General features: G+C 36.1%; 3 protein-coding genes across 6 annotated transcripts; 1 reads left to right on the top strand and 2 right to left on the bottom strand.

Moving 5' to 3' along the window:
• The first annotated feature begins 1,419 nt into the window (after positions 1-1,419).
• On the top strand, positions 1,420-6,052 carry LOC116019714 (ADP-ribosylation factor GTPase-activating protein AGD5). The gene is made up of 11 exons (XM_031260016.1): positions 1,420-1,661; positions 2,985-3,043; positions 3,263-3,353; positions 3,518-3,572; positions 3,666-3,756; positions 3,857-4,091; positions 4,587-4,794; positions 4,922-5,100; positions 5,185-5,442; positions 5,528-5,586; positions 5,667-6,052. The coding sequence occupies exons 1-11, from the start codon at positions 1,611-1,613 to the stop codon at positions 5,821-5,823; spliced, it is 1,443 nt and encodes a 480-aa protein (XP_031115876.1). The 5' UTR covers positions 1,420-1,610; the 3' UTR covers positions 5,824-6,052.
• LOC116019715 (B3 domain-containing transcription factor VAL3-like) lies at positions 6,043-10,639 on the bottom strand. Of its 4 annotated transcripts, XM_031260019.1 has the most exons (10): positions 10,323-10,426; positions 9,501-9,577; positions 8,937-9,018; positions 8,694-8,792; positions 8,554-8,592; positions 7,872-8,008; positions 7,564-7,663; positions 7,286-7,460; positions 6,808-6,897; positions 6,043-6,268 (listed from the first exon to the last, which is right to left on the bottom strand). In XM_031260019.1, exons 2-9 carry the CDS (start codon positions 9,569-9,571, stop codon positions 6,818-6,820), a joined length of 783 nt encoding a protein of 260 aa, XP_031115879.1. In that variant the 5' UTR covers positions 9,572-9,577; positions 10,323-10,426; the 3' UTR covers positions 6,043-6,268; positions 6,808-6,817. The 4 variants fall into 4 exon arrangements, 3 of the variants coding, with proteins under 3 accessions (XP_031115879.1, XP_031115877.1, XP_031115878.1); XM_031260017.1 differs by lacking the exon at positions 9,501-9,577 and having other exon boundaries at positions 10,323-10,636; XM_031260018.1 differs by lacking the exons at positions 8,554-8,592; positions 9,501-9,577 and having other exon boundaries at positions 10,323-10,634.
• Positions 10,640-11,040: 401 nt separating this feature from the next.
• On the bottom strand, positions 11,041-12,581 carry LOC116019371. Its single transcript, XM_031259552.1, has 3 exons — positions 12,447-12,581; positions 12,254-12,308; positions 11,041-11,407 (listed from the first exon to the last, which is right to left on the bottom strand). The coding sequence occupies exons 1-3, from the start codon at positions 12,529-12,531 to the stop codon at positions 11,251-11,253; spliced, it is 297 nt and encodes a 98-aa protein (XP_031115412.1). The 5' UTR covers positions 12,532-12,581; the 3' UTR covers positions 11,041-11,250.
• Positions 12,582-13,819: the final 1,238 nt, after the last annotated feature.

Here is a 13,819-nt window from a genome sequence, read left to right on the forward strand (position 1 = left end):
CTTCCACTCTTAAAAGACAAAAATTAACCCAAAAAAAAAAAAAACACCAAATTTGAGAAAAGTAATTTAGTTGCACCCGGTTGCACTCCCATATGAAAGGGAGCGAAGTCTAATCCTTAAATAATTTGCTCCATGTAGAGGTGTTGAACCACCACACCAACCTTGTTAGTTATTATTAATCAAATATAATCATAGTGATGTGTTCAGCTATTACGGTGTGATAATATGGTTATTGATTGGAAATATTATTCGAATATACATCTCTTTGCATATAGTATACTTGCTCAGTATCAAGTCAAGTCACTAAAAAAACCATTTCCGACCTTGACTGAATACTAACTTGATGTGCTCGACTTAAACATGATGACCAAGATAACTCTTCGTCAACGTTATACTTTGTTCGACCTCGACATACTTAGATCGGGAATTCGCACCGAGCAAGACTACTTCAAGATTGAGACCTATATTCATGACTTTGTACCCGAGCACATCACTTAGTGGATGATTAGTAATATTGCAAATACGTGGACATCGTGGCATTGTTCATGAGTTAGTCAATTGCATGTGCAACATGTGTCAAGCATGTCGAGAACCCGGCATATGCCTTTTGTCATCTCTATAAATACCACGTTTAATGTTGAAATAGGGGATTTTTTTTTCAATTTCAATTACTATACTATAGCTCGGAACCATCTGACTTTACGTTGTCACCTAATCTTAATAACTTAAACCAACCAACAGACCAGTCACAGATTTTCCTACAATTTGAACCTAGTACTTGTATGTGTTTGTGAATACATCCGTATTTACTACATCGTATAATAAGTTGAGTACAAGTGCTGAGATAATCCATTGAACTTGAGTGTTGAACTTAGATTGAGTTGTTGAGCAATTGAGCTACTTTATAACTCTGTTAAAAAGAAATAGAAATAAAAATCAATTAGTAGTTATAGCTAATTAAAAATTTTAGCAAGTAATTGAAAAACTTGATAGATCTATTAACTTACAAACTAAAATCATCAATCCACTAACAATTTAACTACTTACTATTGATGATATTCAAAATATACTGATGACTGGAATTCAGACTCATATAGAAAAGATACACAACGGAGATAAATACATATTTGGGTAATAATTGAATATGTAACTTTCAAGTATAAAAATTATACTCCGGTATTTTATTACTTTATAATTCAAGGGTTAAAATGGTAATTGCTCAAAAATTAACATTTTATTGATTGAGATTGTGAGAATGTGAGATATTGTAATGGGCCTAGCAGCCTAGTGGACTACTCTTCGTCGCACGTGTAAAGAAAAACGGAATTCCATAAACACCCCCATTGCACGTGCATAGATAGACGCCCATGAGCCAGAAACATAAAAAGAAAAGAAGACAGGGACACGATATGCAAATACCAATAAATAAGTCAGACGGGACGGTGCGGTTTTTCCTCCTTTCTCTTCCACCTTCATTTTCTCGGCGGCCTTCCAATCCGGCGGTCCAGAGCGACGGAGAGAGGAGAAAGATCGGTCGTTCGTTCTTCGTCGCCTCCTCCTCTCCTTCTCTCTCCATCGGTTCAAGTTAGAACTCCTCCATCGTAGCCACCATGAATGAGAAGGCTAACGTATCCAAGGAGCTCAATGCCAAACACAGAAAGGTTTCGACCTTATCGTTTAATTTGCTTAATTACGGCCATCGTTTGTGTTAATTTCCCTTGATCTCGTACCAGATTTGATTATACAGTATCCGACTTCGTGTTACTTGATCCGCCAGCCTAGACTGTTAATCATGTTTGCGAATTGCGATTTAACCGTAGTTCGATTTTTCTTAATTGTTTATGGTTTGAATTTTGCTTTATGAGATCCCGGTTGGCGTCGAGCAGCTTTATTTTAAATATTGTATCATATTTATATGTTATGAGGCATTCGTAAGATTAGATTGAGATATTTATTGATTTGATGAGTACTCTGGACAAATAGAATTAGATGCTGTGGAGTAGTATTTTCTTGTTTATTGAGTTCTAGAGGATATGCTGCAGGTGAATGGTTTGCAGTTAGTGATCAACAGCCATTTCTGTTCTTTAAAATCAAATCTATACTATAGACTTTTAGTTGAAATGGATATGCATGTGTGTAAATATATATTAGTATATTACATTTCTTGACTCAGGCTGTGATGCTTTGCATCACTTGTTTTATGAGTCTGCTTGGTCATTGATGTAGTTTATCACTTTATTGTCACTGGATCTGCAAATTGATATGTCCTCAATCATCCTTTCTTCTCATGAATGGTCAAATCATCCTCATTGTCTATTGATATCTTTGGAATCTAGAGAACACAATACTACTGTCTAAAATAGCTAAATATGGGGTAGCAGTTTCTAAAAATCACTCAGGTTTTACTAACCATCATCTCTTTAACCTTTCCTCTTGTTAAAATATTCCTGCATACAATTGATAGGAGTTCAGAACTTATATTTTAGAAATTTCAACAGCTGTGTTAGGCAACTTGTGTTAATCTCCATTTTGGATGCATCAAACTAACTTGCTTATAATGTTGAAACTTGATAACCAAGTTAACGGTGTCTAGCTTTCTTGTGTGTTGTTCCACCAAAGTTGTAATAGCTGAGTTTGATCAGTTCTGATTCTAAAATACCAGAAGGTGAGAGGTTTGTCAGTGGAAAGTAATATCATATGCTTAGCCGGCTAGGTTTTTGCACTAGCTTAAAGTGAGAGGTTAACCTTATTGATAGCAATGGCTGACTGTTAGTACCTCCCTCCCAAAGGTAGAAAATGATATTAAAAACTCAAATTGACTTACTGATGTGGATAAGACTAAATGGAAGGCTGACTGTGCATGATTGATGTTTTGAGTTCAATAAATCCTTTTCCGTGCAAATTAGCTGTTGTTCTCTTGCCACTCTTTGTATTAGAAACATTCTTTTACATGCAAACTGATGCATTCAGGCGCTTGGTTTCAGATTCTAGAAGGTCTGCTCAAATTGCCCGAGAACAGAGAATGTGCAGATTGCAAAGTGAAGTATGTATTTGGAAAGATTTAATGTTTTCTTTATTTACATATGTGTCATGTATTCATGTATAATTTATCATTTCAAGGCATGTTGATTTATCAAAAAGAGCAAAAAATGCGTTGGCATATTATTATATTAATGGACTCAGTGGCATATAGAGACTTTATCTTTGTGGCAATTGAAGATGAATTTAGTCTGTTTCTTATCTTTTTGTTCATTTAATGCAGAGGTCCGCGATGGGCTAGTGTGAATTTAGGGATCTTTATATGCATGCAGTGCTCTGGGATCCACAGAAGTCTTGGAGTGCACATATCAAAGGTGATAAATATTCTTTCAGAAGTAACCAAGATGTCTTACACTTGTATGAGTAGCACATAAGTGTAATGGTGTAGATAATAGAAAAGATGGTTCAGAATGGTGTTTTTGAAAGGAATCCTGACATATTGTGAATACTACTGTCTGATGTTTCCAAAAATTTTCAGGTTAGATCAGCTACACTTGATACATGGCTTCCTGAACAAGTTGCATTTATTCAATGTAAGTTCACTGATGTTTGGCAAGTTCTAAAAATTTATATGGTGATTTATTATCAATGATAAAGTATAAGTGATGTGTTTCTTGTTTATGTAGCAATGGGAAATGAGAAATCAAATAGTTTCTGGGAAGCAGAGCTACCTCCAAACTATGATAGAGTTGGAATTGAGAATTTCATTCGTGCAAAGTGCGTCCCTTTTTGCTAACTGTGTCAAAACCTCTTTAAATTTCACAAGTCTGATATGCTTTGACTGATCTGAGACCTTCCACTTCTATGCATTATTAAGGTATGAAGAGAAGAGATGGGTCCCTAAGGATGGGAAACCAGCATCGGTGTCCAGTGTACGTGAAGAGAGAGCTCCACTCCAGTGGCCACAATCTAGTGATAGAAGTGGGCATGGATATGCAAACAACTCTGGCCATTTATCTGGTGAAAGGAAAAATGTCCAAACGCCAAGCACGAGGCATGAAAGCCCTGCTGCTAAAGTTAGTTTACCAATGCCACCTAAAGGACCAGAACATGTATGTTAACTTATATTTATGCCATTGCTATTTCAAGTTTTACTATGATCCTGGAATATATAGGTTTCCTAGTGAATTGTGATTATGCTTCAATAGCTTTTTCGTACTGGTTTTTGTTGTTGAGTTGTTGCAATTACCTGTTACATATCACAATTGGTCTCTGATCTAGCTTGTAACACCTAAGTACTTGAATAGCAATTACAAGACAAAAACATCATCTTATTATTTACTTCAACACTTTCAAGTTATGTAAAGGCTTTGTAATCAAAATAAATTAAATATGTAAAGGCTGAGGAGGGTAGTTAAATTATAGACTTCCAGTGCATGTCTATGGCATTTTAAACCTGAATCCATGGCACCATCATTCCCTTTGATGGTCTGAATTGATGAACTGCTCCCTAGATGGCGTCTTTTCTTTCTCTTCCATAGTGTACAGTTTGATATTTGCAGAATTGAATAAGAAATTGTGGACCTTACATGTCTTTCTTATGACAGGCATCTCCTGCTCAATTGACACCCCAAGGAAATCAGAAAGTAGAGCCAGTTGCACCTGCTGAATCTGTAAAACAGGTTGTAGAACCTGCTGCTGCCCCTAAAGTTGATTTTGCCACTGATCTATTCGACATGCTTTCAATGGATGAGCCAAGTGCAAATGGCTCAGAAGCAGTAACTGCAGATGATAATGCATGGGCTGGTTTTCAGTGTATGTTGAGATTAATTCCTTTTTCTTCTGTTTTCCTGTTTCTTTTTGGGCATGCTATCTTGGGTTTTTTTTTGGCTTGCTTGGTTGGGGATTATGTTTCTTAGTTTAACACTTGCCAAACTTTCAGCTGCTGGAGCACCAAAAACATCAGAAAGAACTGAGATAACGAAAGCTGATGATATCAAGCCTCAGTCCTCTTCTGGAATTGAAGATTTATTTAAGGATGCACCACCAATCATGCCTGCTACCTCATTGGAGAAGCCTCAAAAAGATGTTAAGAATGACATTATGAGCCTTTTTGACAAGGTATTATTATACGATTATTTTAGGGTTTATTATTTCTCATCCTAAGCCATCTCATTAAAATTATTTTTCCTTGCTACATTGCAGTCCAATATGGTGTCACCATTCGCTATGCATCAACAGCAGCTTGTTATGCTGGCACAGCAACAGTCTCTTCTAATGGCTGCTGCTGCCGCTGCTGGTAATCCTAATGCTACTGCCGGTGCATTAAAAGCCCCTGGCAATGCACAACAGATGGCAACTGGCACCAACTTACCAAACCAAGTTTGGCCGAATTTTGGCTACCAGTTCCCTGGAATGACAATGCCCACAGCTGTAAAGAATGAACCAGAGAAATTTATGCAGGTAAAAAAGGAGTATGCTATGAGTACAGCTTATAGGGAACTCTCTGTCAACTCTAATAACATTCTGTTCTTTGCTCTTGAACTAGATGGGTACTACGGCTATGCCAGATTTAGCTGGGAATTCAATTCCATTTTCAACTTCCAGGTATGCTAATATTTCTGTGTGAGTTGTATAGGGAAACACCTTGAATTCTATTTGGTTTTGTTCACTGTTGTCTGTTGCAGTGTCTACACGATGGGACAAAATAATTCTTCCACCAATGGTATAGTGCAACCTGGACCAAGCAAGCCGGTAGCATCTTCAGTTTCTTCCATTTCTACACAGTCGGCTAAAGATTACGACTTTTCCTCTTTAACACAAGGAATGTTTTCAAAACGCTGAGGTGAAAATTCAGTACCCCATGGAAATGTATGATTCTACAATTTCTACTAAGTATTATATACAGAAAAAAAAATAGTACCTGAAGGTTTAGCTCTCTTTACTCCTGCATTGGAGATTATTATAAACTATTTTGTAGAGCAGCGATGTTGAGTTTTCTTTGGTGGTGAGGTTCATTTGTGTTGTATCTGGATGAATAAGCGGTTTAGATTGGACCTTTTCTTTTTGGCTATGTTTCTCGCTTTTACATTTTGAAAAACCAATCATGAATGTGCTTTGCAAATACATCTTTATTAAAGATTGAGCTTGAGCAGAACTAAAAAATCATGGGACCATGAAAAAAGAACGATGTGCCTATATACTCCGTTAAAATTCTCGACCATTGACAACAGCATATGAACGACGGGGATAACTCCGCTGCAACTTGCAATACTCTCGAGGCTTAAATCTGCAAAGCAAGTAAAAATTGCTTGAAGAATTGGATCTCAATAGCTATAAACTAGTAAGCTATGATGCATGAGTTTTGGAAACATTTCCTCTCAAAAACTTATGACCCGTGTTTGGTTCGTAGAAATTTAGAAAAGATTTTACTGTAAATTTTATGAAAAATAAATTACTGAGAATATTAATTTAAGGAATAATATAAAGATTAACATAGTGTATAAGGGTAATTTTGTCTCATCAGGTTGACATTTTTTCCACGGGCTTTGGAAAAGAAAATACCAAATGAGAAGTGTGGAACTTATTTTTCTCAAATTAAACCAAACAACATAGAGTACCTTTTCCCTTGTATTCTAGGAATTCCAATTTTAAGGAATTATTTCCCAGCCAACCAAACACCCCATTAGGAAAACTCCATAAAAGGATCCAAAAATGCATTTAGTATATATTGCTTTTCCCCATTTTTTGTTTTTGCCCAACCTAGCGATTATAAGTCTAATGGGTTTACATGCATAAAGAGTAAAGACTAAAGAGAAACTGTCCCACCTCATGTGGCTCATGAGGAGGCAGAGCCGGTAGAAGTTTTCCTTAATCCCATCATCAACTTTCCTCCTGGTTTAGTTTGGCAAAATGTTACTGAAGAAATACACAAACACCATCAGTCAGAGAGAATATATAAAATTATCTGTTGATCTTTACATTAGGAGTTATAATCCCAGGCACGCATGAACGTTCAGTATAATATTAACTATAGAGTAATAACAGATCATTAAAAATATCAAATAAAGGTTTATCATTCAAAAACTGGAGGCGTTCAAGAAAGGCATGGATAGATAGCCAAGTACTTGAAGCAACAGTAGTAATGTCAAGTAGAAGACGAATAAGCTGATTATAAAAACAAAGTATTATCGCTGTATTATTTTTGTAGCTTGGTGATGCGAACTAATCCTCAAACATGCATGATTAAGAAAGCACAGGAAAATTGATTTACTATGAGTTATCTACTTTAGTATGAGTGAATTACCTATATCACCTGCCTGCCATTTCTTGGCAATAATGTAATCTCTCAGCCCTTCTAGAACATACGTCTTACTGCTAGGATTGGGCCAGCAACGGATGAAAAATTCCCATTGCTTGCCTTCCGTATCCAGGATACTGATTGGCATCCCATGCCGTCCACAAAGGTCTGGAAAGAATGTCTGTAATCAGGAAATGTCTTGAGAAATTTCTCTAGGTTGTCTCTTAGAAGACAAGAATCACATAATTCATGAAAATTTGAGAGTTCAGTGTTTAGAAACTCACCTCTGCATATGTCTTAGGTATGAAGAGACGTGACAGTTTGAGGTCAGTATCAGTAGCAGACAAAACCTTCTCAAACAGAGGAGTGCCAATGGAGCCAGGGCTAAGATCTTGTCAAGGACAACTAGAATCTTTAATGGCCATATAGAATGACAAGAAGTAATAGGAACAATTGCTTCCATATTTAGTCCTAGCTTACAAATTGAAGACAGAGCAGAGTCGATTTGAATGTGAAACAAGATAAAATGACCACACTATTTTAAAGGTAGTTGCATGATGGAATAAGATGACAAGTTAAAAGTGGAGGATAAATTGTGTAGATCTGTTGCAGCTCTGGCCCATTGGCATGAGGGCAATATTGGGATTCCTTTTGGTTCTTCCTTGAGGGATCCTGCTGAGGATCATCAAACGGTAGTGGACTAGCAGGATACATGCAACAGTTTCTTGCCTGCATTATGAAGTTTATATATGTATATATTTCTGGAATTAGTTTCTCAAGTCTGAAACGATTTTTCTATGGTGAAATGTGTGCTTTGTGCACACTTTTTAATACCATGTGCCTTTGGATACTGAGATTTATCTCAGTATCGAAGCTCATGCCGTGTCGAAAAGTGTGCTTGCTCAGAAATTAGAATACACAATGCCACATATTACTCAATAGTACATAGGATGCTAAAGCTGTGCAGCCTTCCTGAATTATAGCCAGAAACATACCCCAAAAAGAAGCATGCTTGATTTCAGTGACTCCTCATTTAAAATGAGAAAGTTGAATCACAGCTTAAGGTTGTGCCACCTTAAAAGCGGAGTATTAATTTCTCCTTTTTTGTAGAAAAGGGCAGAATTCCAGTCTATTATGCCATAGTTTTTCAGTGTTTCCAGAACATTGAATAAGACTTGCTTATCTTAGAAACAGATCAATCCATTTTCCCTTTATAGCCAGGGCTCAATCCAAAGCACTGGCCTTGATTGACCTTATGATGCACACACACTCACACTATTGGGAGGGTAAGCTTGAAGGAAAAGAAAATGCTCCTGAGGAAGTAACAAGAAAAGCATTGTAATTACTTGACGATAATGCCCCCAGTAACGTCATAATCACAAGGAACTTCAAAAACATTCAAACTAGTTGTTACCAGGATAAAACTAATCTTTGAGCACTCCATGCACATAATTCCACCAAAATCCAGCAGCAAATATGTATTGAATGATACAATACATCCACAATGGACCAACTGCCAAAAAAACAAATATCATAGCATTATTATTGTAGAATTTTCAGCATATATAACTAAGCATCTTCGAGAAGATAAGCCAGAATTGGACCCTACTACAAATACTGCTCCTAGTTATGACAATTGAAAACATATCGCACTAACCTTCCCACAACCTTCACAATCTCTCCAACCATCATCGTTTGAATGGAAAGTCTCACAGAACTTCCCCTCATCATAGGCAGAACTACATGCAAAAGGAGAACTAAACTAAGTTGAAGAAGCCAAGAGGAATCAGAAGATACAAATCATTGATTAAGAGCTCACAAAATTCATGTGGGGTAAAAATTTTGTTAAGAAAGAAAAGTTTGGTCCAGTTGAGCCGCTTTTGATCAAAAGTCAGCATAGGTAAAACCAGAAAATATTGTGTCAGGCATTCTCCTTAAACTTTATGCAAAAGATCAATGCCCCATGGGTCCTGAAGTCGATGACTCCATTTAATGAACCATATCCCATACACAAGATCATCAGATTGGTAGCAACAAGAGAAGACTCAGAAAATTTATGATACAGCAGAAAAAAGATGCTCCTTAATGCATAACTCTAATGCATAATTAATATTCTCCTTAATGCATAATTAATATTCTCACTGTCAATGGTTTTCAGCTACCACTTATCTCATATCATGCCATTTGATCAAGCTAATGTTGGAAAAAATCCAACAAGTACCTTACACCAGCACAGCAATCTAATGAGCAACTATGTCCAGTAGTCATAAGAACTGCTTCAATCTGGATCATCTAAATCTGATGTTTGAGATGTCAGTATGTCAAAAGTGAGTACCAAAGTAAACCTTGATCTAATCAGGTTAAGTCTTACTGTTAAAATAATATGAATTGCATGTTATTCCCTTTTCAAAAGAAGCTATGAGAGCATATGACAATTTAGAAACCAATAGGTTTTCTCTCAGCTATTATGAAATAGATTTCAGCTAGTTTTTTCTAAGCCGGACAGGATTAAAACTCAATTACAATAAACACAAGAAACTAGACTACAGATTGCTTGTAAATTTCAACTTCAACTGATGTTCCTTCCAAACTACAGTTGTGTGCATAGAAAATCTCAAAATCAACATGCATAGATAAATAATTACTAAATAACTAACAGATATTTTATTATCCAGCAAAGAGTCGACAGTAACAATGCACAAAAGAGCAATCCGTTGATAAACAAAACTCAGATACAACCAATGGCCGATTGCTTGACAAACAAGGAAACACAATCCAACAAAATGAGCAAAGCAATCTGAGAATTGAAAAGCCAGACATAAAAGCTATTAGTTCTACACATCCATTCATACTGAATCCTCAGCCATCGAAACGTAATTCAACCTTTACATAAACTCGTGAGGGTTTCAATGTTTCATTTAATCTTAAACACAAAACATATGTGCTAATTTCCTGAACTCAGAAAAGCAGATTTTATTAATGTTTTATCCAGAATAAAAATAGAAACGAAGTAATTTAACGAGCGGAAGTTGCTAAGACTTACGCGCAACGGCGGCAGAGCTGAGCAAACTCACCGCTGCGGATGCGCCAACCGTTTCTGAAACCGTCGGAGCTGGAGCTGGAGCTCGAGCTGGAGGCTTGACATTGAAGGCAAGTTTTCCTTGATGATGAAGCCATGAATTGAAGCTCAAAGGACAAACGCCAGTGCAAAACCCCAAAGCTGAAAACAGAGAGGTGCGTGCAAGTTTTTAGTGTCGAGTGAGAGACTAGGAGAGTGAGAGTAACTAAAGACAAATATCCCAGTAGGGGAAAGCCTATAATTGGCTACAATTTACTTTTCAGCCAATAGCTTTTCGTATAATATAAAAAATAAAATATTATAGATACTGTCTTCAAAAAAAAAAAAAATATTATAGATACTCTCAACTTTTACTCCCATGAAAAGAATAGCCTATCAGCAACCGCTACTCTTATAGGAGGGAGTAAGGGTTGGGACAAAAATTGTGCTTGTAGGAGGGAGTAAGGGTTGGGACAAAAATTGTGCTGAAAGAAGTGACCAAGCATCTGAAGTATGATTTTAATATCAGAAATTTGACCTACAAGCCTAGAGTGGATTTTTCTTATCAAATTTTACCAATGTGACCAATTGAGTTATCTATACGGGCAACATATTGACAAAAACTATTAAATTGTTATACGGTGGAAATTATAGAATTTGTCGAATACTCAAGTTAGCTAAATCCGAATCTTCAATTGTGAAAGATCAATAACATTAAAAGTTGTTTCATTAGCAATTACGGAGTATTAGATTATTATGCTCCGTGCATAAGTACATTTATCTAAACAGTGGTAAAACAGTAGAAATAACTAAAATGAGATTAAGACAAAACTTGGGTAGAGATTACAATACACGTGAGGTAATGGTAGGTGAATAATTTTACAATCTTTAAAAGGAAACACTGCAGATTACATTAGTCATAAAGCTTTTTGGCAGATTGAATTCTATGTAACTTGCTTTCATTCTTCAAAACTTTTTCCTTCAATTGCTCGATTTTAGCTTCAGCTTTGGCAATGGCCGCCTTCTTTCGGACATTCTTCGACCTTTTCATTTGCACTCCCTTGACCTTTCTGCAAGGAGGAGGCACATGAAATTAGTGGGGAAATCATAAAACCCAAATTCTATCAACATGACCAAAAACTTGATTCAGAAATCTACAAAGCAGATGGCTTGTATTCAAAGTTGGAATTTCAAATACAAGATAAAATCACTAAAGTTCAATACTCTCTGGTGACAAATTCGAAAGATACAAGTCCCATGTTAACCAGACAGAGTACTAACTAGATACACACAGGAAACTAGACTCCAAAGTCTAAACTTGAAAGGCAATATCATTAAAAACTGCGTATATTTCAATTCTCTAGTTTTCCATTCCCCCTTATTTTCCAAATGGGAGAAATTAATGAAGTAAACTTAGTCTCTACTTTCCTTCCTCAAGAAAAAATAAGAATTTATCCACTTAGTAATGCACCCTAACATTCCACAAACTACATTTATTTTAACTACTCCGTACTAAATTTCTTCAGGTAATGGAAGTTGCAGAATATACTAGGCTTTATCTCATCAGAAAGGAAAAGAGATACATTTCTAAGAAGCAACAATAACAGATAATTCCAATAGTGAAGTTGTATTATTTGGACCTCAATAATAAATCCTTAGTTCCTTACACAAGATACAATCTATTTGCACCTTCAAATTGTCAATTACTCCATATTCAATTCATTGAAACTATGAAAGCAGCTAAGAGTTCAACATATCACCCAATAAAAGCATGGAATTCACATATCTTTCACCTGCTAAATTATTCTTTCAACAATATTTTAACATCAATCTAAGCAGCAAACTAGGCATCTTACTATAGATTTCAAAAAAAAAAACTAAAAAAAATAATAATAATACAGCTTTTCAGTACTCACGTATGAACGCCGGCGGAAGATGGTTTCGGAACAGCGGACTCAGAAGTATCCATGTCTGAGATAACAATTAACAGAAAAATATAATCCATCAGAAGGTTACGTAGCTGTGAGCTTTAGCAGAAGATAGAAAATTCCAACAGATAATAGTAATTAGTTGCAAGCACACAGAGACTCGTGAAATTGAAGTATGTACCTTGAGCTACCGTGGCCGTCTGATCAGCAACGAACTCCATGGAAGCAACGCCATTTCTCTTCTTCTTGTTTCTGTTCTTCGCCATAGCTACGCGCCTGCAAGGGAGAGACGAGAGGGGTTAAGGCAGTTACGACGAAGCCCTATATATGGTTCCGTTGATAAACGGACTGGGCTCGGGAATTTCATCTTTGGCAGATCAAGCCCATTTTGAATTTAATTGGGCCCGTTGTGTAGTCTTGTTTCTGCATTTGGACCGATTAACGATTTTTTGACCCGTAATTAAATAAGCCAACAATACTTGTGTGGCCGTGGTCCAAAAACAATGTTGTTTTGCGCATTGTTTTCACGCGATCCGCTACAATATACATTCATTTTTATAACTCATAATGTACATTATTCTAACTCGTAAAATATATTATCTTACTCAAAAAAATTAATTATTCTAACACATATAGTACATTATTTTAACACTTAAAATTAATTATTCTAATAGCTATCATGAGAAAGTCATTTTATATGTAATCAGCTAATAGCTAATAGCTAATTTAACAAACATCTTTCTACAATCAACTAATGATATCAACTAATCAAGCACACTAACCCAATCAAAAAACAACTAACAACTATTATTCACAAAAAAAAAAACAAAAACAAAAAAAAAACAACTAACAACTATTTACTAAATACCTCTCAGACTCCTAATATATTTTCGAATAGCACAACCCTTTTCATAAATCAAAATTCAACAAAAAAATATAAGAATTAGTGATTTATTGCATGAGTGAAGGAGATCCACATGGACTTATTATAAAGCTAGTATTCTCCTGCAATGATGTGAAATGATTCAAATATAGTACCAAATCACATGGAATTCCCATCCTATTTACAACCCTTTTTTGCTGGGTATGATGTACCTCACTTGCAAATTAACACAAGAGCTTTCATTTTCCTTTTTTGGGTTTTGCGTTAAACACAGGATTATGTCAGTCTTCTATAACTCTGCGTTGTAAACAAACAAAACATGATGGTTATATACTTATATAGAACTATGTAAAGTTCAAAAACTAGTTGGAATTGGGCCCACCGAGGAGCCGTTCGCAGCGAGAAGCAAGGGCTGTCGTGAACGGTGGGAGGTCACAGAGAATTTACCTATTCATAGAGTGATCCTATGATCGATACAGGATATAGACTATCTCTTTCTTTATTCTATTTCTGAAAAAAAAAAAAAAGGGTGCCTCAACTTCTCAGCTAGAGTTGGGGGTGGGACCTGTTGGCATAATGCACGCTGGAACGTGGGAATTCGAGGTCTCATGAACTACTACTAAAAACCTACTTGGTTTTTGTTTTGTTTGTGGACAAACGATATCCGGTCA

This window comes from Ipomoea triloba, chromosome 5 (assembly GCF_003576645.1).
Source record: "Ipomoea triloba cultivar NCNSP0323 chromosome 5, ASM357664v1".
NCBI classification, from domain to species: Eukaryota; Viridiplantae; Streptophyta; class Magnoliopsida; order Solanales; family Convolvulaceae; genus Ipomoea; species Ipomoea triloba.

Excerpts from the sequence above, each read along its gene's own strand:
- LOC116019714 (XM_031260016.1), top strand. The coding sequence starts at position 1,611 with ATGAATGAGAAGGCTAACGTATCCAAGGAGCTCAATGCCAAACACAGA. Across the intron at positions 3,757-3,856 it reads GAGAATTTCATTCGTGCAAA|GTATGAAGAGAAGAGATGGG; the intron begins GTGCGTCCCTTT and ends TGCATTATTAAG. Across the intron at positions 4,795-4,921 it reads TGCATGGGCTGGTTTTCAGT|CTGCTGGAGCACCAAAAACA; the intron begins GTATGTTGAGAT and ends CCAAACTTTCAG.
- LOC116019715 (XM_031260017.1), bottom strand. The coding sequence starts at position 10,456 with ATGGCTTCATCATCAAGGAAAACTTGCCTTCAATGTCAAGCCTCCAGC. Across the intron at positions 8,793-8,936 it reads ATTGTGAAGGTTGTGGGAAG|TTGGTCCATTGTGGATGTAT; the intron begins GTTAGTGCGATA and ends TTTTTTTGGCAG. Across the intron at positions 7,461-7,563 it reads TACCTAAGACATATGCAGAG|ACATTCTTTCCAGACCTTTG; the intron begins GTGAGTTTCTAA and ends TCCTGATTACAG.
- LOC116019371 (XM_031259552.1), bottom strand. The coding sequence starts at position 12,531 with ATGGCGAAGAACAGAAACAAGAAGAAGAGAAATGGCGTTGCTTCCATG. Across the intron at positions 12,309-12,446 it reads GACGGCCACGGTAGCTCAAG|ACATGGATACTTCTGAGTCC; the intron begins GTACATACTTCA and ends TTGTTATCTCAG. Across the intron at positions 11,408-12,253 it reads TCTTCCGCCGGCGTTCATAC|AAAGGTCAAGGGAGTGCAAA; the intron begins GTGAGTACTGAA and ends TCCTCCTTGCAG.